The 21,622-nt window shown below is 38.7% G+C and overlaps 1 protein-coding gene across 1 annotated transcript in view; it reads left to right on the top strand.

Moving 5' to 3' along the window:
• The window catches only part of LOC131425859 (G1/S-specific cyclin-D2), a 249,721-nt gene that overhangs the window by 131,817 nt on the left and 96,282 nt on the right, over window positions 1-21,622 (top strand). Inside the window, exon 3 of the mRNA XM_058588104.1 lies at window positions 10,032-10,206. Within this exon, the coding sequence (XP_058444087.1) occupies window positions 10,032-10,206 (175 nt within the window). The remainder of the gene's footprint in view (window positions 1-10,031; window positions 10,207-21,622) is intronic.

The raw sequence follows: 21,622 nt of genomic DNA on the forward strand, positions 1-21,622 counted from the left end.
CAATTTGTTTCTCTTTTTCGGTGTTTGTATTTGCGCGTGGAGATGCAGAATGATAACCCTATTTGAACGATCCCACGGACACATCGGTGAATGTTTGAATGCTCGATTTTATGGCTTGGAATTTCGCATTTGGAATCATTTCAGGCTTCAAGTAAATCTTAAAAAAAAAATTACACCATTCCGTGATAGTATTTTTCTGTTTCTTTGTCGTTTTTCGCTGTTGCTCATGAGTCAAAGTTTGACAAGTCATTGCAATTTAGTGAGATATCGGAAAAGATTTTCAGTTCCGATGCAATTGCTAAAGTTGCCACATTCAAATAGAACAGCAATTTTGCGTCTGCTTTACTAGGGTGGAATATGAAATGGGAAGTAAAAAGAAAATTATATTTATAAAGAGAATAATTTTAGTAGAGATAAAGACTGTCCCAGAAAGTATGGACGCAACCAAAAACCGCTGCCATTTCGCAATGGTTCAGAATCTGTCAATTTTTATGGCTGCGTCCTGTTGTTTACACTCTTCTCTAACCACTTGTGCAGTTGTTTATTCCATTTCATTAGTTTGTTTCGAAATGCGTGGACTTTCAACAGAACAACGTCGAAAAATTGTGTACAAATGGTGCACAGAACGCGGACTGTCACTGAGAAAGATAGCAAAAATGGAAGGAGTAAGTGAAAAAGCCGTGCGAAATGCAATCAGGAAGTTCGGTGAGGATTTTTTTTTTCATAAATACGTTTATTTCTTAAGGCAGTTTACATAAGTTTTTCTTCGCCGTAGCATCACTTTTACATAATATTCTTATCCTAATTTAATTCTAACATAGTCACAACGTTTTAAATTTATTAAAACATATTCTCTTATAGCTTAAATATCATCTTAGGTAACTCGTCATTAATTATGAAATCTACTCGGAAATATTATTTGAACCAAACGATTACCTTCTATAAATTATAAAATAAGCTGTTTTTTTGACATTTTGTTGATAATTTCATAAACTGTTTCGAGTTTGTTTGTATCATTACATAATTTTTATTCTAATTTAGCTATTGGATGAACTCATGGACGCAGCTGGGATCAGAGCTAAGTCTTAAAAGGGGCCTTTATTAAATTGAAACTCCAATTTTCTTTATGAAATGATAAATAAGTTTCATGTATGAAAGGTCACGACAAGCAAGAATGTCTCGAACTGGGATATTGGATAGTCTACCTTGGGTACGCAAAGAATTTATTAGTTGAGATCTGACATCACGATACTCCACGCATGTCCAAACGACATGATCAATATCCCGATAACCTTCTCCGCAAGCACAATGATTAGTCTCGGAGAGCCCAATTCGAAGGAGATGTGCATCTAACGTGTAGTGATTGGACATGAGTCTGGACATCACACGAATGAAATCCCTACTCACATCCAGTCCCCTGAACCATGCCTTTGTCGATATATTCGGAATAATTGAGTGCATCCACCGACCCAGATCATCTCTATCCCAAGAAGCTTGCCAGCTGGCAAGTGTTCTTTGGCGAGACGAGCTATAGAATTCGTTGAAAGCAATCGGTCGCTCATAAATCTCACCCTCAATAGCACCACGTTTGGCTAAAATATCGGCTCTTTCATTGCCAGGAATGGAGCAATGAGCCGGGACCCAGACTATAGTGATTAGATAATTATTGTTCAATATGTCGTTCAGGCACTGTTTTTTTTTGCCCAGGAAAAACGGTTCAGTCTTGCCAGTCATGTTTGAAAAAGAAAATAATGGTTTGGAGATAATGTGACGATTACACTCAAACTATAATGAACTGCTGCTAGCTCTGCTATATAAACAGATGCAGGTTCTTGAAGCCTAAATGAGGCCGAAACATTATTGTTGAACATACCAAACCCTGTCGCTTCTTCAATTCGCGATCCGTCCTTGTAAAACATTTTCTCAGAGTCAATATGCCTGAACTTACTTGAAAATATTTTTGGGATTTCCGTCGAGCGTAGGTGATCCGGGATTCCACGCACTTCGCGCTGCATGGATGTGTCGAAAAATAAAGTTGAGTCAGGGACATTTAGGAGGCTGACATGGATAGGAATATATCTTGAAGGGTTGATTTCCTGTGACATATGGTTAAAATATACTGTCATGAATTTTGTTTGAGATCGAAGCTCGACTAGTCGTTCGAAATTATTAATTACCATGGGATTCAGCACCTCACATCTTATTAGCAGGCGTGATGAAAGCTCCCAAAATCGATCTTTTAATGGAAGAACTCCCGCCAGAACTTCAAGACTCATTGTATGTGTTGAATGCATGCAGCCTAAGGCAATTCGCAAACAACGGTACTGAATTCGCTCAAGTTTGATAATATGAGAGTTTGCAGCGGAACGAAAACAAACGCATCCATATTCCATCACTGAAAGTATCGTTGTTTGATACAATTTTATTAGATCTTGCGGATGAGCACCCCACCAAGATCCTGTTATTGTTCGAAGAAAATTTACTCTTTGTTGGCATTTCGTTATCAGATACCTAATGTGTCCTCCCCACGTGCATTTGGAATCGAACCACACCCCGAGGTATTTAAAAGTTAAAACCTGTTGGATCATTCTTCCCATCATATGGAGCTGAAGCTGCGCGGGATCATGCTTTCTTGAAAAGACGACTAACTCTGTTTTCTCCGCAGAGAATTCGATACCAAGATGAACAGCCCAAACGGACAAGTTATCTAAGGTATCTTGCAATGGTTTATGCAGATCAATAGCTTTGGGTCCAGTAACTGAAACCACGCCATCATCTGCCAATTGTCTTAGTGTACATGGGGTTACAAGACAGCTGTCAATGTCATTCACGTAAAAATTATAAAGGAGCGGACTGAGGCATGAGCCTTGCGGTAGACCCATGTAGCTTATTCTGAATGTTGTCAAATCGCCATATGAAAAATACATGCGTTTCTCTGACAAAAGGTTATGCAAATAATTATTTATAACCGCTGGGAGTCCATGTTGGTGGAGCTTGTCTGAAAGAACATCAATGGAAACTGAATCAAATGCTCCTTTAATGTCTAAAAATACAGATGCCATTTGTTGCTTTTGAGCGAAGGCAATTTGGATGTCAGACGAAAGTAATGCAAGGCAATCATTCGTCCCTTTATTTCTACGGAAGCCAAACTGAGTATCTGACAACAAACCGTTCGTCTCGACCCAAGTGTCGAGACGTCGTAGAATAATTTTTTCGAACAATTTTCTGATGCAGGACAACATCGCAATGGGTCTATATGAGTTGTGATTGGAAGCTGGTTTCCCCGGCTTTTGAATGGCGATAACTTTCACTTGTCTCCAGTCAGGTGGAACAATATTTTGCTCAAGAAACTTGTTGAACAATTCCAACAAACGTCTTTTTGCGAGGTTGGGCAGATTCTTCACCAAGTTGAATTTAATTCTGTCCAACCCAGGAGCGTTATTGTTACAAGACAAGAGTGCTATAGAAAATTCCATCATTGAAAATGGGTTATTAATAAAACCATTATTTGGAGGAGATTATCGTATAATGCTCTGCGTAGGAACAGAATCTGGGCAAACTTTCCTAGCAAAGTCAAATATCCATCGGTTCGAGTATTCATCACTCTCATTGCCCACGTTACGATTCCTCATTCGTCTGGCCGTATTCCAAAGAGTGCTCATTGAGGTTTCTCTTGACAAACCTTCGACAAAATGTCTCCAATAGCTACATTTTTTGGCTCGAAGTATGCTCTTGTACTTGGTTTCTAAAGCCATAAGTTTTTCAAAATGGCAAATGTTTTAGAAACGTCTTGCAAGCATTTTGTTTTGCGAGTTTAGCCTCTGAGCACTCTTTGTCCCACCAGGGGTTGGGAGGCCTTCTGTTAGTCGTTGGCCCAGGAAAGCGTTTAGTTTGGGATTGTTCTGCTGCCTCCAGAATCGAACAAATGAGGAAGTCATATTCTTCAAGTGGAGGGAGCTCTTCCATTGAATTCAAAATACTAGAGATACTACTTTGGTATTTAACCCAGTCGATATTTTTTGTCAAATCATATGGAATACTAGCTGAAGTAGCAATGCAATTGCTATTGCTAATTGAGATGATGATTGGTAAATGATCGCTACCGTGTAAATCAGGCAATATTTTCCAGGTGCAATCTAGTCGAATTGATGTTGAGCAAAGAGATAGATCTAATGCACTTGGGCGTGCAGGAGGTCTTGGGATCCGTGTCATGCTACCCATATTTAATACCGTCATGCTAAAATTGTCACAAATGTTTTGTATTAAAGATGATCTGCTATCATTGTAAACGGAACCCCACATCATTCCGTGCGAATTTAAATCCCCCAGAATCAATCGTGGAGCAGGAAGGGCTTCAACCATTTCATTAAGCTGTCGCTGTCCAACTTGTGCTTTTGGAGGAATATAAACCGAAGCTATGCAAATATCTTTGCCTTTAATGTTTATTTGGCAAGCAATAACTTCTATACTAGAAGTTGAAGGGATGTTTAATCTATAAAAGGAATAGCATTTCTTAATTCCCAAAAGCACTCCACCATACGGAGAGTCTCTATCGAGACGTATAATGTTAAAATCATTAAAATTTAAAGCTATGTTTGAAGTAAGCCATGTTTCGCATAAAGCAAATACATCACATTTTTGGCTATGCAATAAAATTTTAAATGAATCAAGTTTTGGCATGATACTTCGACAATTCCACTGCAGGACAGTGATTGTATCATTTGCGGCGGGTGATAAATTATCCATCAAAAGATACAAAACCTGAGACAATTGGCCATTGAGCTGATAACTGCTTCAAAAAATTTCTAGCTATTGGAAGGAATGCCATTATGAGGGTCTTTAAGGGTTCAGATATATTGAATGCTGAGAAAATCCATTCAACAATTTCCGAAAACTTCAGTAATCCTGTTGGTGGCTGTGAAATAGAGCCCACAGGATTATTACCTTTTTCTGTGCTAGATCCTGGATTGGTTTGTGAATTTGACAAACCAGGAGGCACAGTCTTTGGTTTTGACTTTTTTTGTTTAACACGGGGATCTTTTTTTGAAGATGAAATTTTAGGTGTCTTTTTTGGTAATTTGGAAGAAGACTTCTTTCTCTTAACTGACCCTTGGGTAGTGATAAACGAATTACCTTCACTATTTTCGTCAGAGTCAGAGTCCTCTGGTTCCTCTAGATTTGAAAACCCGTTTTCGGTTTCCAAAGGGGGGACATCAATGACCGTTTTAAGCATTTCTGCATATGTGCGCTTAGACCGTGCTTTTAAAGAAAGCTTAATTTTGTCTTTGTGTACTTTAAATGCAGTGCATACTGAAATATCCTCATGAGGACTTTCTCCACAATAAATACATTTTTCAATATCCTTGTTGCAATCATTATCTTTATGAGGCCCTTCACACTTAATACATTTTGGTTTATTACTACAGTAAGTAGCTGTGTGGCCGAATTTTTTGCAGTTCGTACAATTCATTACATTTGGAACAAAAAGCCGAACAGGGAGGCGAATTTTATCGACATAGACATGGGACGGCAACGCAGACCCGGCAAATGTCACTCGAAACGAGTCTGATGGGCGATAAACTTTCTTTCCCTCTTCATGAACTACTGAGTACAGTTGTTTGCACTCCAGTATTTTCACACCCTCAAGCGTAGAGTTCTTGAAACGACCAACACCATGCTTGAGTAAATCATCTACCGAAAGACTCGCTTCGGTAACAACACCGTCAATTTCGACATCTTTGGAGGGTATGTAAACTTTATACTCTTTGTTGAAATGTTCCGAAGAGACAATATCATTCGCGTGTTTCAAATTATTTACCACAACACGAATTTTATCGTTATTTACTTTTATGATCTCTTTGATTGAAGAGTATCGTGATGTCAAACCTTTATTAATTTGTAAAATGTTTAATGGCTTTGATATACGTCTAAAAAAGACTATCCAAGGCCCAGAAGAGCTCTCCTGATATTTTTTCGTTCGTGGGGGTATCGGATTCATGCTAGGATTTACGTCCATGGATTCATCCATCACATTAAAATTTTTAATCAAACTTTAAATAAAAAATGAAACCAACACTACACAGTACTCAATCAAAAGGAAAAGAAAAAACTTCTACCTTGAAATTGTTGTCTATCTCCGTTGCACTGCCGTGTAGATTCTCGTTGCTCTAGTTGCTTGTTGGCTGCTGATTGTTGGATGTGATGCTACTACTACCTGACATCCAGCACCACACGATTTCCGATTCTCTTTTGTCTTCGCCAGCTGTAACCAGCGCAGGTCACCGGTGTATACCTGCGTGTTGTATGGCAGTGGAAAGACCGAGTTGTCTTGTCTCCTTCTTCCTTGTGCTCCGCACCGATATGCTTCTGCACCGAAGTGCCTTCGCACCGGTGTGCCTTTGCACTCTCCTGCTTCTATGTGCCTTTGCACTCTCCTTCTACGATGTGCCTTTGCACTCTCCTGCTCAGCACTTGTGGCTGTATATTGAGGCCTGGGTAGAGCTTGGGAAACGCCTTTTGTTGTTTCCTTCACCAGCTTGGCCCAGCACTAGGGCTCTCTTATGCAGCACGACTATACGTTTTAACGGCTGCTGCCAACAGGTCTCTACCTGTAGTTCAACCGTTGTCGTATTTAACGCGTGTAAACTAACCAGCGTTGTTAAACTGTACGCTTCTATACACAACCTTCTCGGTTGAACGGCTATTACTGAATGTTCGGTGAGGATAACACCTTTGAGGATAAACCGAAAACGGGTCGAAAAAAAGGTCCTGCTAACTCTCAGTTGGATAAACGCATACTGAAGGCGTTCGAGCAAAAGAAGGAGGTTTCAGTTCGGGATGTGGCCAAAAAAGTGGGCACTTCGAAGTCAAATGTTCTCCGTGCTAAAGAACGTTTGAATCTTCGAACCTATAAGAAGCAGAAACAACCAAAACGTAGTCCGAAACAAGAAGCATCAATCAGGCCGAGGGTTCGAAAACTGTTCAATGCGATTCTTGCTGGAAATTTGAACTGCATAATCATGGACGACGAAACCTACGTGAAACTAGATTACAAATCCCTGCCGGGACCACAGGTGCGAGAAGGGCAAGTGTTAAACCAGTCCGAGACATCGATTGAAGTCGAAAAATTTGGTAAGAAAGTTATGGTCTGGCAAGCAATTTAAAGCTGCGGCAAGATTTCGAAACCCTTCATCACCACTGCTTCAATGAACAAGGAATGGTTACAAAAACGACTTCTACCCATGATTCGAAGCCACAAGGATCCTGTTGTCTTCTGACCAGATCTTGCATCTTGCCACTACTCGAAATAAACTGTAGAATAGAATTTCTATAGTATACTAATGAAAAACCTGTCTGATTTGACCCATGTCAACACCAGCCAAACAGAAGGCGTTCTGAGAAAGAGAACAAAATATCTGTTGTTGTACAACTGTATTGATATAAAAGATGAACATTCCACTTTTTCCCATCATTTTCTGAGCAACGGTTTTCGAAGCAAGACATACGGGAGACAATGAATTTTAAGTCAAATTTCAAACGAGTGTACACACCAAGAGCCATCTCAAATCTAAATGTAGATCCTGTTGGTCGTGACAATTTCAAGGCACTTTTCAGTCCCACAGATCGTCATTAAGAATTAATTGAATTTTCCTTATTTCTTACCAAAAGCATCGGTTCTTAATTTCATCTTCATTTTTAAAGCCTTTGGGACTTCCAATTTGTGGAAAAGCTATAAACGAAATCACGTAAAAAGAAAGCTCTCAATCAAAATTTGAATTTTTGATTGAAATTCATTTTGAAGTCAATCGGCACTTTGCGGGACGTTCGCAAAGCCAGCTTCGCTTCAAGCAAGAGCGATTGCGTCATCCTGCTGCTGGTCGTTTGCATTGGAGCAAAATACAATGAAACAACCTTACAAATAAATGAAATCTATCAAACCGTTCGTTTATTATTGCATTTTTAAATTCAAAATTTTTCATGGAACACCCTGTACAACGAAAACTGAACAATTTTAAACAACATTATGCAAAATCAGCCCTTCGAATGGCTCCAAATGTTATCTGAAGAACTATTCGAATTACTTATCTGTTAGAATATGCCAATCGGAAGTGAATATAATCAGTTTAGTGAAGGATCACAGTCTGATAGATTCTAAGTAGTCGACTTGTTCAGTTCAGACCAGCATCTAGGTCCAGAATCCAATTCTAGAAATCAGTTCTGAAGTTCAGTTTTAGGATCCAAGACCAGTTTATTTTTCATTTCTAGAATCCAGATCTAAAATTCAGTTCTATATCCAGAGTCCAAGGTCAGAATCGAGTACCAGAACTCTGGGGCTGAAACCGAATTGCAGAATTTGATTTAAAGCTTAGATCTGGACTGAGAAATAAATTTCGGACACTGAAATTGACGTTCAGACCAGAGCTCAGTTCCCAAACTCAGTTCTTAACATGGAGTTATGGTACTTTGGACCTAAATCCAGGATGAGAATTATAGATACTATAGAACTCTATAGATTTTTGATCGAAATTCCGGATCTGGTTTCTAGGACTGAATTTCTGAGCTGAATTCTGGATCCAAATTTGAAAACTGGATTTTGGATCGGAATTCTATAACTAAAATTTAGCTGCAGACCACAATCCAAGCCTACAGCTCAGTGCTAGGGATTCAGTTCCCGAGTTAAGGCTCAGAATTCAGTTCCAGAATCTAGCATTGAAATTGAGTTTCAGAGTTTAGGTTTCAGTTCTAGCATCCGGCTTCAAAATTCGGTTCCAGAATTTCAGTCTCAGAATTCAGAATGAGGAATTCCGTCAGGACGTCAGATTAGACAGTCAGACGCTTCGGTGCAATGTAAAAAAGTATTCAGCAAATAGCGTTAACTTTACGTCTGCTTGAGCTGCCGAGTTTTACTTGAAGAAGTTCAAACGTAAAGAAATATTGGACCTTTCATTTTATTCGTATTCACGTCATCCGGTTATGTTTCTGACACTACCCACTCGCCTTTTTCTGAATTATTTTTATCGGTGATGGAGGGAATTACGAAACCACCGAATTTAATTGTAATTATGCTAGACACTAAATAGTCTCAAAGTTGTTAGCCAAATTTCTCTATGCGATTTTTTACTATTTCTATCAATAACCGTTTTCAAACGCTCGATTATCTCAGACAATTAATCGATTAATTTGATTAATTGAGTAAATCATTACATAACTGAGGTGCGGGGTCCGTGTTTGGTTGGGAATCCCAACGAACAACTAGTATTTTGCGGTAGACGTACCGACAATTGAAAATCTACTTTGTGCCACGTTAAAATCTTTTGCAGTTAAATTTTCACATCGGACACAATGTTGGCAAAGCACAAGCAAGTCCTATCAAATGTGTTTCCCATTCGGTAATTCAATTGACGTGTGTAAAGAGAGCAGAAACAAAATCTCCCCAAGGTGCTGCACTCTCTCTCTCTCTCATCAGACAATGTCGTTTGATTAGATAACACTAACACAGTCGCATGCTGTGGCAAAGCAACAGCGCCGGAGATGATTAGTTTAGAAAATTAGGTCATATTTTTTTTTCGTTCAAAGATTCAATTTGGTTCAAATCTCACAAAGACAAATTGGTGTGCCGTTTGCTTGTACCACCTACAGCAAACGTAACGAAAAAAAAATCGTCTACGGAGACAGAACAAAAACGATAACCCCTCTAGATAGGAACGAAAGCTAAACGAAATCACATTGACAATCGAGATTCGTTTAAATAGGACCATTGCGTGTGTAAGTGCCGAACAGTTCGTTGACCGATTATGCGTGTGTGGAAAACTTTGAACATGTACACATGTAGTAGCATTCAATGGCATGGTTAAATATAGGTTAGATCATGTAACTGATGACGTTTAACAGGGTGTCGCGTTCGGCGTAGAACTGATTGAACTTTCCGAATATTATGATTGATCGATCACCACCTGTTGCATTCGAAAAACTATAACTAATTTGTTCGTTCTTTTTCTTTTCCGTTTTTTTTCTCTCTCTCTCTCTACCAGCGATGGGAGCTTCTAGTCTTAAGTCGATTAAAATGGGACGTGTCGACGGTGACGCCACTCGACTTCCTAGAACTGCTGCTCTGCCGGTTACCGATCGAGAACAGAAAGTGCCACGATATCACCACAGAAAAAGTGCGGAAACATGCCCAGACTTTCATATCGTTAGCAGCTAGAGGTGAGTAGTCAAGTTTTTTTTCTGTTTCTTTTTATAAAACATACTCCAATTGGTTTATGAAGCTGTCGACCAGAAACAGGATCTCGATCTCTTAGGTATTGCATCTATCTTCAAATCGAACCGACAACCGTTTTGTTGCCTTTGACATAGCAAACATGTAGGCGACACCTTCCAGGAACTCAATTTCTCAATTGACGGAGCGGCATTCCCTTTTTATGTGCTCAAATATTTGATCGCATATTGACGGAGAGCTCGGTCATCTTAGCCTAATCTTCGTTCGCGTTCGCTCTTTCACTCAGTCGGTCGCAAAATTAATCTATGCCCAAAGGGGGCAAGCTTCATCGGTGGCGGTGGCGGCAGCGACGGGACGAATCATTCATTGAGCTCTATGTATTATGCAAAAGCAGGCAAACCATGGGGCCACGGCTGTTTATGAATGAAACTGGTCGTCAGCTGGTCGTTTCATAATTTCTTAGAATTCGGATGATTGGTGATGATGCGGTGGTTGCAATATTTACAAATTTCCGTTTGTTACTGATAAACCACACCACCATCAGTTCGGTCGTTCATGGCAGCCATCAATCAACAGCAGCAGCAGCAGCAGCTGGCCCGGTGATGTGAAGGAACAAATCAATTGTTGAAATCAGTTCTGATAAAAAAGGGGAACCAGTTCCGGCCACGGTGTTACGTGCAAAATATCTATCACCAGGTGTTTTTTTCTAGCTAAAATCAATTCTCCTATCAATCCTATCAATTCGATCGAACTACGTTTTTTTTCGGAAGAAAATGGTCGACAATTAAGATTTTTTTTTAGTTTTCGTCTTCGACTTATCAGTGCATTTGCAGTTCTAACCGGGCTACACAGCTCGCAAATACCTTGCGTTTTTACATCTTATAAAGTCCACATAACTGAAGCGTCGCAGTTAACATAAATTTACGTGCATGGGCATGGAAGCACTCATCTGGCAACGATAAACAATTTTGCAACGCGTTCTACTACGAGATTTTTTCAATCGGTGTTTTTTCTGTATTTTTATACTTATTTCGTTGCTTTATACGTTTTACCTTTGCCACCTGTTTACATATCACCTGGAATACTTGGAGTACAACCGTTTTGAGCCGCCAAATCAACGATTTCGACGAGTTTCCTAAACCTAACATCCCACTATAATCAAACAATGGATGCCATTTCTGTTTGCTGTGCCTGCGCCCGCGATCTGGAAAAAGCGGAAGAAATTGTTTGCAGTGGTTTTTGCAGATCATCTTTTCATCTCAAGTGCGCGAAAATATCCAGTGAAATCCGTGTTTCCGTCACTAAGTGTTCAAATCTTTTCTGGATGTGTAACGCTTGCACTAAAATAATGGCAAATGCTACGTTCCGCCAGGCAATTTCTTCAACAAACAATGCCATAGTTGCCAGTAGTGTTGATCACAACAAGGCACTTTTAGAGCTAAGACGTGAGATGGAGCAAAATACCATGAAAATAAATAAAATTCTAGCGCAAATGCCAGCCGGCCTAAAGGAGTTCAATCGCAAGGAGAATATTTCAAATAACTCCCGTAAACGCCCCCGAACCGATGATGATTCTTCGAGCAAGTCTGAAGGCACAAAAGATGTCGAACCAAACGTGACGATCCCACTGGCTACACGTAAGTTAAGCGAAGACATGTTTTGGCTTTACCTTTCTGGCTTTGATCCTAAAGCTACTGAGGATGATATCCGTGTACTAGTGCAGAGAAACCTGGATACCAAGGAGACTATTGAGGTGCGCAAATTAGTTCCCAAAGGTAAACATCTCGAAGAACTATCTTTTGTCTCCTTCAAAGTCGGTGTTGGTCTACAATATAGAACCATTTCTTTACTTACATCTACCTGGCAAAAAGGAATCATCTTCCGAGAATTTGATTTCCAACCGAGATCTACATTTCAATTTCAACATCCATAATAATGAAGGTTCTGATTCAATAACAATAACGACCCCGTTTTCTGCTACTATCTCACAAGATGACACTACCCGACACTCTCCATTGGCTCAGAATATTATCACTTCAAGCAACCCTAACAATCACTCGAACCGATCATTTACAGTATACTATCAGAACGTCCGTGGCCTACGCACTAAAACAATGGAACTTTTTTCGACCCTCTCTGCTTCCGACTATGACGTGATAGTATTTACAGAAACTTGGCTTAATAAGAATATACTCGATACAGAACTAACCGACCAGTATACCATCTATCGAACCGATCGTAATAATCTCACTAGCCGTTATCTTCGTGGTGGCGGTGTTCTGATAGGAATCAAAAAAGGCATCCAGAGTAGTATTGTGACCGTTTCTGCAGCAGACCGTCTAGAGCAAACAGCTGTTCACATCACATGCGGGAGAGCTTCTCTCGTCATTTGTGCAATATATCTTCCACCAAACTCGGATATCTCTCTTTACGAGCAACATGCAGTTTGTGTGAATGAAATAATTAGAAAATTTGCTTGCCGTGATAGGGTTATAGTTTTGGGTGACTACAATCTTCCGCTGCTACACTGGAGCTTCGACGATGAAGTCGGTTGCCTACTACCTAGCAATGCAGCTTCAGAACATGAAATTTTATTCGTTGAAATGATGATCGCTTCTGGTTTGCAACAGATAAATTATTTGACAAATCAGAATGGTAAACTGCTTGACCTTGCATTCGTTAGCTGGGCCAGTGATTGTGAAGTTTTTGTACCCTCTTCGTCTCTGTTGAGATTGGATCGCCATCATCCTCCCTTCGTATTAAAAATAGAAGTCTCACTTTCTTCGCATGTGGATGTCGAGGAAGACACGCTTTACGATTTCAATCGGTGTGACTACCATGAATTAAATGCGGAAATTTCACGTATAAATTGGGTTGATATACTGACGCATGGAACATTAGATGAAGCAGTTGAAAAGTTTTACCGTAAGCTAGATTCTATTTTTCAACACCTCGTTCCTCGGAAACGACATATACGTCACTCAAATAACAAACGACCTTGGTGGAACAGTGAGCTTCGCAACCTTCGGAACCGCCTAAGGAAGGCTCGGAAACGGTTTTTTCGGACAAAATGTGAAAATGATAAATTGCTCGTGCGAGATTTGGAACGTCAGTTCGATTCACTCAATGCATCGTGTTTTCGGATTTATATATCTCGACTGGAAAGTAACTTCAAATCTGATCCAAAACAATTTTGGTTTTATCTTCGGAATAAAACGTCTTCTCGTGGAATTCCCGAAAATGTTTTCTACGGGAATCACTCGTCTTCAGCAGCTTTGGATTCAGCTAATCTATTCGCGTCTTTCTTTCAAAGTGTGCTAAGTAATAACTCGCCACCTTTGTCAGAATCGTACCTGAATAGCCTACCGATGTATAATCTGAACTTACCAGCGATTGTGTTCACCGCAAGTGAAGTGCATACTAATCTGCAACGTGTCAATGGATCAAAAGGACCAGGATCGGATGGATTGCCACCTTCATTTATAAAAGAATGCTCTTCTGCCTTAGCTTTGCCGGCTTCACTACTTTTCAATCGTTCCTTAGCTGAGAGGTATTTTCCGGCGAAGTGGAAAGAAGCTTTAATCGTTCCGATTCATAAAGCTGGTAACGTTCATGACGTCGATAACTACAGAGGCATTTCCATTCTGAGTTGCTTACCAAAAGTTTTCGAACGTATGCTGTTGGAGTATCTATATCCCGCAGTAAAGCACATTATTAACACTGATCAGCATGGCTTTGTCAGAAAACGATCAACAACGACTAATATGATGAGCTACGTTTCTGTACTGATTGACAAACTCGAAAAACGACAACAAGTTGATGCGTTGTACGTTGATTTCTCTAAAGCTTTCGATTGTGTACCCCATCTGCTCGCAATAGAAAAATTGAGGCGTGGTGGTTTCCCCGACTGGCTGACAGATTGGATTTTTTCGTATCTCACAAATCGCATAGCCTCAGTTCGTGTAGGATCTATTCTTTCTGATTCTTTCAACATTATATCAGGTGTTCCCCAAGGAAGCCATCTAGGTCCACTACTCTTCGTACTGTTCGTGAATGACCTATGTAGAGAATTATCGTCGCCTAAAGTAATGTATGCAGACGATCTCAAATTGTATCGCATCATTACTAGCCTTGTGGATTGCTGTGCCTTACAAATGGACGTTGACAAAGTTATTGACTGGTGTGACAGAAACGGTATGAGTATAAACATAAAAAAATGCAGTGCAATTACTTTCTCACGATCGCAATCTCCGATCGTATTTGAATACTCTATGATGGCTGTTCCAGTTCAACGCGTTTCTGCTGTCAAAGATTTGGGCATCGTCCTTGATCGTAAGCTTCGTTTCACAACACTGTGATTTTACATCTTATTAGATGCACATAAATCAATTGTAGCAATTCATGCAAATTTACGTGGAAGAACATTCAATATTGTGTCTTAAACTCCATGATATGAAATTTACTGAAATGAAAAAAAATGAATCCTGATAGCGACCGTCGCGACTTGAACCGAGAATCATTAGATCACAATGTACGTCTGTTAATCGACTGAGCCACAGTCGCACTTACTAGCAGAATGCAAATAACGGCAGAAATCAGTAAAATTCATGCTAATCTAACATTAAGTGATTACAAACGAAATTTTCCGTCATTTCACAAATTAGGTATTCATGAATTACATCGTATGAGGAATTAAGTCACCTACAAGCACAATTTTCTTGGTGTGCTGGTGGGTAGATTTTCGTACCAGGAGGCAGAGATGTCTATCTCCTCTGTGTGACGAAGAGCAAGCAAAATTTCTCCCCTCGCACTGACAACTTCAACGAGAGCTCTTCTCTTTCACATTTATACACCACTGTTGTATAAAGTGTGCACGCATCATGAGTGCGTTTGTTTATTTCCTTTTACCTCTTCCACTGAATCGCACCAAAGTGCTAGAGCATTAGCTAATAAATTCTCTGAGGTGGATGCAGATACTTTCACAGAGGTGTACACGCCGGTGAGCACTCTGCTGTATGGTTTGCGTAGAAGAAGCGTGGACACGCAAAATCAGCAAAATAAAACAATTTATCGTAAAATTTTCGGTTTTCCTTGCAAATTTTTCATATCAAGGCCAGATCTACTCTCTATTAATTCAAGTTCACGCGAAGTGTTCGCTCACAATCACGCGCCAGTGGTCATTTGGGCGTATTTAGACGAGAGCGCGTGTGAGCGATTCATGCGAAGAGAATGTGTTTCACTCGCGCCAGCTGCTTTAACCACAAGCACACACTCAAATGCTGTCTATTCAACACTGAGAAGAAGTGCGCTTTCCTCTTTGTGCGGTGCTTCGTTTTTTGCATCCTCGGTGTGGACAAGAATCTGACTCCAGCGTGTATCACTCTGGTGAAATGCCATCTGTGCCAGGAGGAACGACCCACTATTTTGAAGTATTCCTCAATCCTTCTAATGGAAATGGTATTTATTCCTTGGGGGCTGTCCATAAAAGACGTCACGCCGCAAGGGGGAGGGGGGTGTTTCATGAAACGTGATCTTTTGTGACAGGGGGAAGGGGGCTAGGTTTTTGAAATGTGACGTCCAATATTTTCAATGAGCGCATTTTTGAAATACCTAACTATATTACTGCTTTGCCCTATTTCCTGAAAAAATCTCCACAATAAACGTGCACATTCTATAGGAAAACGTGTATTTGTTGATGTAAAAGCTTCTTCTTGTAAATTCGGAAATCAATGATGCAGGAAATCATTTCTGTTGTGATCAGCAAAAGTGCACGGAGGAGCGAGTAAATTAGCGAAATTAATAAATTTTTTCTAATATGAGTAAAAAAGAAAAAGATGCCTTCAAACGGTTTAATTTAAGTTATGCACTGACAATTTTTTCAGTAATTTGATTTTCTAGCATTGATAAAAGTATATCATAAGAATTTCTCTTATTTGATTCTGATGCAGTTTATTCAATTGTACTCCATTTGAAAAAGGGCGGGAAATCAACGATTTTAGACGTAGATCATGTCATGTCTTATCTTGATCATATGTGATTTTCCTCCACCAACATCAAAGCTTATCGAATCATCCAATGTTTGAACTTACATAAATCAAGAATCATTTTAGCTCAAAATCACTACCCATTGTGTGACGGAAGATCACTACCGATATTGATCTATGTGATTTAAAATTCACTGATCAACTGATCATGAAAAGATTCTCCGGCAGTGATCTCGTTTAGATGAGGTTTGGGTCTTTATTTTCTCAGCCCTGTATGCTACACTAAGGAAATATTATTCTTTACCTAAAACAATAATATATCTGTGTACCCCTAGGAGGAATAAAACAGATGATTTAAATGTTTCATTAATTCCAACCAAATACTTTTGTTAATTTATATAATTGATATTAATAAAATAATTCCGATGATTTTGTAGTTTTAGGAATATTTTTTAATCTAATGACAGCATGTAATAAATCGATTTTTCCCTCATATTTGTATGGTTTGTCATGCATATTGAGAATGTATTGAGATGAATTTTATTTATTTTGAATTCGTGACATGTGACAAAGGGGGGGGGGGGGGGGGGGGTTCTTTGCTTCTGTGACAATTTGTGACAAAGGGGGGATAGGGAGTCGAAAATCGTCAAAGCGTGACGTCTTTTATGGACAGCCCCTTGAAAGTGCAAGGTCCATTTTTTTTAAAATAATATTTTGTTTCAATATAACTTTATACAAAACGCGTAAATTCAAAGTTCGAAGCGTGTTCGGTATTTTGTCTTAAAAAAACGACTTAAAACTACTGTAGGACTGTTTGGGTTGTTTGAACTGTTGACGTAGGACTACCCAACCAGTTTCAATATCATTACCAATATTTGTTTCAAATAGTAAGGCAGCAGTCTTTTGTGTTCTATGTAAATTTTCTTTGTATCTGTAAATTTACGAAATTAATTCTTTGAGAATTTCAGTTACCCTGAACGTTTCGTTTGTTGGGGTTGATATTGAAAGGTGCTGAACTCGTTCATCCAGTGCTCCAGGGCTGAGTTCATCCCGCATTTCCTCGAATACGAAGAAACAGCCTTTTTTGCGAACTCAATGTGTCTCGCGCGAATCGTACGGCGCATAAAACAAATCCATAAACAGTCCAGCCGCTGATGTGTATTTTATCTAACAATAGTGAATAAAAATAGTTATCAAATGATTAATTTTAATAATCTCAATAGTTTTTTATTATTTCCCTTTTTTAAGGTAATTTTTAGTTCAATATATTTGGGATATTTTTGACGATGATTTTGATTTAGTGTATTCTTTCTTTTTGGTGGTGATAATTTTCTTTTGTTTTAAATCAGCAAAATTTAGTGAAATTGTTGTTACGCGATCTGAGCATGAATGAATAATGAAAAACCATGATGAGAAGAAGAGAAAGAGACAAATCCATTTATTGTTTTCATGTATTTATATTCGTTACGTTTTGTCACTGTTCTTTCTGACGTTTTGTATTGCGGCAAATCGAAATTCGATGCGTTAAAGATTAAACTTTCTGTATTAATTTTCTGATATGAAAAATACAGTACATTTTCACGAGAAAATACAGTGCGAATCAAAATACAGTACTTGATCACCGACTCAATAGTAGCTTTCAAACAAGCTTCAGTTTGTTGAAATTGGTTGAACCATTACCGAGAATATTAAGCGGTGAGAAATAGTGAGTTTTGTCGTTTACGTCACTTATACCGTTATATTTCTGGAATCTGGAGCAATAGCAATTTGATTTCCAAACTTGATCAACGATACAATAGTAGCTTTCGAACGAGCCTAAGCTTATGGAAATCGGTTCATCCATTTTCGAGAAAATTGTCCGGTAATAAAAAAAAATGTTTTGTCGCTTAAGTGATTTATGCCTTTATATTTCCAGAGCCAGAAGTGAAAGTCACTTGCAGAGATGGCAGGTCTCCAGATTTGTCTGCAAATGTACAGATTTCTTCTGAAGTGCTGCAGACATGTTTTGTTGTAGACTTTTCTGCAGATTTTTGAAAATCGAGGAATTTTGCGCAGACTGCCGTCAAAATTTATTGGTCGAGCAGTTTTTTTTTGTTTTCTTACTCACCAAGCCAGTTTTATGTGTCATACTTTATAAAGAAATGAAAGCCCGCAGACATTTTTTTTCGGATTCACAGACTTTTGCAACCCTGTCCAAAGATATGTGAAATTTTTACCTGGGGATCTTTGGTCACTTGATCTTCGATTAATTGATTAAAAATGACTGCCGGTGTAAAATTAACGACATCTAATCTAATCTAATCAATGACCCAATAGTAACTTTCCAGCGATCCTAATTTTGTGGAAATCGGTTCAGCCATGTATGTGCGTATGTGTGTATGTAACTTTGTTTGTGTACTAACTTTTCTCAGAGATGGCTGGACCGATTTTCACAAACTTAGATTCAAATAGAAGGTCTTGTGGTCTTTCCAGCAAAATTCTTGAATAGTATTTGCATCCGATTTCCGGCTTCGAAATTATGGGGGTAAAATGTGCCAGAAAATGTGATAAAAATGCACTTTTTTTCGGAGATGGCCTAACCGATTTTAGCAAATTTAGATTCAAATGAAAGCTTCTCAGGTCCCATACTAAATTCCTTACTTTTGTTCGGATCTGACTTCCGATTTCGGAGTTATGTGCTAAAATGTACCAAAACCATGAAAATATGTGTATTAACTTTTCTCAGAGATGGCGTGACCGAATTCCACAAACTTAGATACAAATGATTGGTCTTATAGTCCTTTATGAAACTGCTGAATTTCATCTGGATTCGACTTCCGGTTCCAGGAATTATAGGCTTATTAGTGCATTTTTTTTTTAAATTACTCAGTTTTCTCAGAGATGGCGTGACCGATTTTTACAAACTTAAGTTCAAATGAAGGGACTTGTGGTTCTCCACAAAACTTCTGCTTTTCATCTGGATCCGACTTCCAATTCCGGAATTATTGGGTAAAGTATGTCAAAAATGGTATACCAAAAAAAACGAAATGAAATTTTTAAACTGACCACCAGACTACTTCAATCGATAATCATATTATCAGTAGATGGTCAAACAAACCGATTTCGGCTATCCTGGTTCTCGGATTCCGATTTCGGAGGCACCTGAAATAGTGATCATATTTTCCCAAATGGATCTCACCCTCTTTTCTCAGCGATGGTTTGAGCGCTTCTTACAAACTTGGATTCAAATGAATGGTCCCATACGCATTCCCTGAATTTAGTCCGGTTCGGGAATGGTAGGGTAAAATGTGTTAGAAATTTGATACCATCACTTAAAAGGGCGAAACAAAAATCCTAAAACGAAAATCTAAATCGACATCCAAACTACTTCAATCGGTAGTCATTGTCAGTAAACGGCCAAACAAAGCGATTCCGGTTATTCTTTCAAGATTCGAAGAATTATTTTGAAGCATAGCACAATATTACTTACGATACTATGATTGATATGAGACAGGTCTAATTATACCACTAAATTTAAAAAAAAAAAACGGATTAAAACCGGTTTTTGCTTTTCTCATATAGAAAGGCTTATACAGTCACCGTGATAGCCGACTTTTGAACGAAGGCCCGGAGGGTCGATTGTCATATACCATTCGACTCAGTTCGTCGAGATCGCAAAATGTCTGTGTATGTGTGTACGGGGTCTGTTCAAAAACTTCACCATACATTAGGGACATATGTACCAACACAATAAAAAAAATTTTGACCGCCGGACTCTCCAGACGCGCGCAATTAAAAAATTCCGGGAACTTTTTGAACAGACCTCGTATGTCACAAATAATGTCACTCAATTTTCGCAGAAACGGCTGGACCGTTTTTCACAAACTTATATTCAAATTCCAGAATATTATTTGGATCCGACTTTCAGTTCCGGAATTATAGGGTAAAATGTGACAAAAAAATGTGAAAATAGGTGCAAAAACTTTTTCCGGAGATGGCCAAAACGATTTTAACCACCTTTGATTCAAATGAAAGCTCTTCAGGTCCCATACTAAGTTCCATAATTTTGTTTAGATCCGACTTCCGGTTCCGGAGTTATGTGGTAAAATGTGCAAAAACCATGAAAATATGTGTACCAACTTTTCTCAGTGATGGTGCGAACGAATTCCACAAACATGCATTCAAATGAATGGCTTGAATTTCGTCTGGATCCGACTTCCGGTTCCATAATTACAGGGTGTTATGCACCAAACATGTGAAAATAACGCCAATCACTTTGCTCGAAGTTGGCTGAATTTATTTTCATGGTTAAGGATTCAACTGAAAAGTCTTAAGATGCCATAAGAATATTCCATTTTTCTTTTGGATCCAACCCCTGATTTCAGAGGGAGGGTGCTTAGTGTAAAAATTCCAGTTTCAAGATTATTTTTTTCATAAGCTATCAATTCTTCAATCAATTGGCTGACAAATTTCTCTATTTTGCAGATGCATAGTCATAGAGAATCGTAGAAAATTTTGTAGGTCATATAAGTTTATGGTTAAATGAACCGATTGACACTATGTCGATATCAAGTTTTTGGTTCCAGAAGAATCGACAAAAGTGTGATAAAATGGAGCTCACTTTACTTTCTCACATATGATTGAATACACAGTTCGAAAAAATCTTCTGAGTTAACATCTTATAAAATTAGCACATAAAGCGAACTTTATATTTAAGAGCATGGCTGATACCAATTGATAACAACAACTCATCTTGAACCGAGAAGCGTTAAATCACAAATCTCACCAGTTAGTCGACTGAGCCATCGAAGCGCATATCTGCTTGATGAATAATTGATACATATAAATCTATACAGCGAGCCTTGGTAGCCGAGTGCAATTTTCACTCCGAGATGTATGAATGGAATATTGCGTCGTTTGATAAGTTAAGTTTTATGAGTTACATCATTTGTAGGACCTATGTCACCTGTAAACTTCATAATTATTTTCTGTGTAGATTTTCACTGACTTGAATTGAAATGTAGCGTGTCTATGTAATAGATACAGCAGATATCTTCGAAACTCCTTTCTACACTTTTTTCAATTGTACACTTTTAGAAAAAATGAAATTTACGCCCTCTCAGCAATTTTCTTGGTCTTTGAGCGCTTTTTGAACGACATATTGCACGAAATATTCGTTCTATTTGCTGGAACGGTTTGTTGTTGTTTTTTCTCTTGCAAAAATAGTGTGAAAATTAAGTGTTACTTTTACATAGGAAGAAATTTTTTTTTGTTATTCTACGTGAAGTAGAAGTATTGTGCAGGTATTTAGTGTTAGTTTGAACAAATAAGTGGAAAAAACTTCAGAAATTCTGCTGTAAAACTAGTCCAACGGGGCTCCAACTCCTCATGTTAAAAATGGCTCAACAATGGACCTCTGTCTGCCGGGTTTGTTGAACGA

The sequence above is a fragment of the Malaya genurostris genome, chromosome 1, assembly GCF_030247185.1.
Source record: "Malaya genurostris strain Urasoe2022 chromosome 1, Malgen_1.1, whole genome shotgun sequence".
Taxonomy (NCBI): domain Eukaryota; kingdom Metazoa; phylum Arthropoda; class Insecta; order Diptera; family Culicidae; genus Malaya; species Malaya genurostris.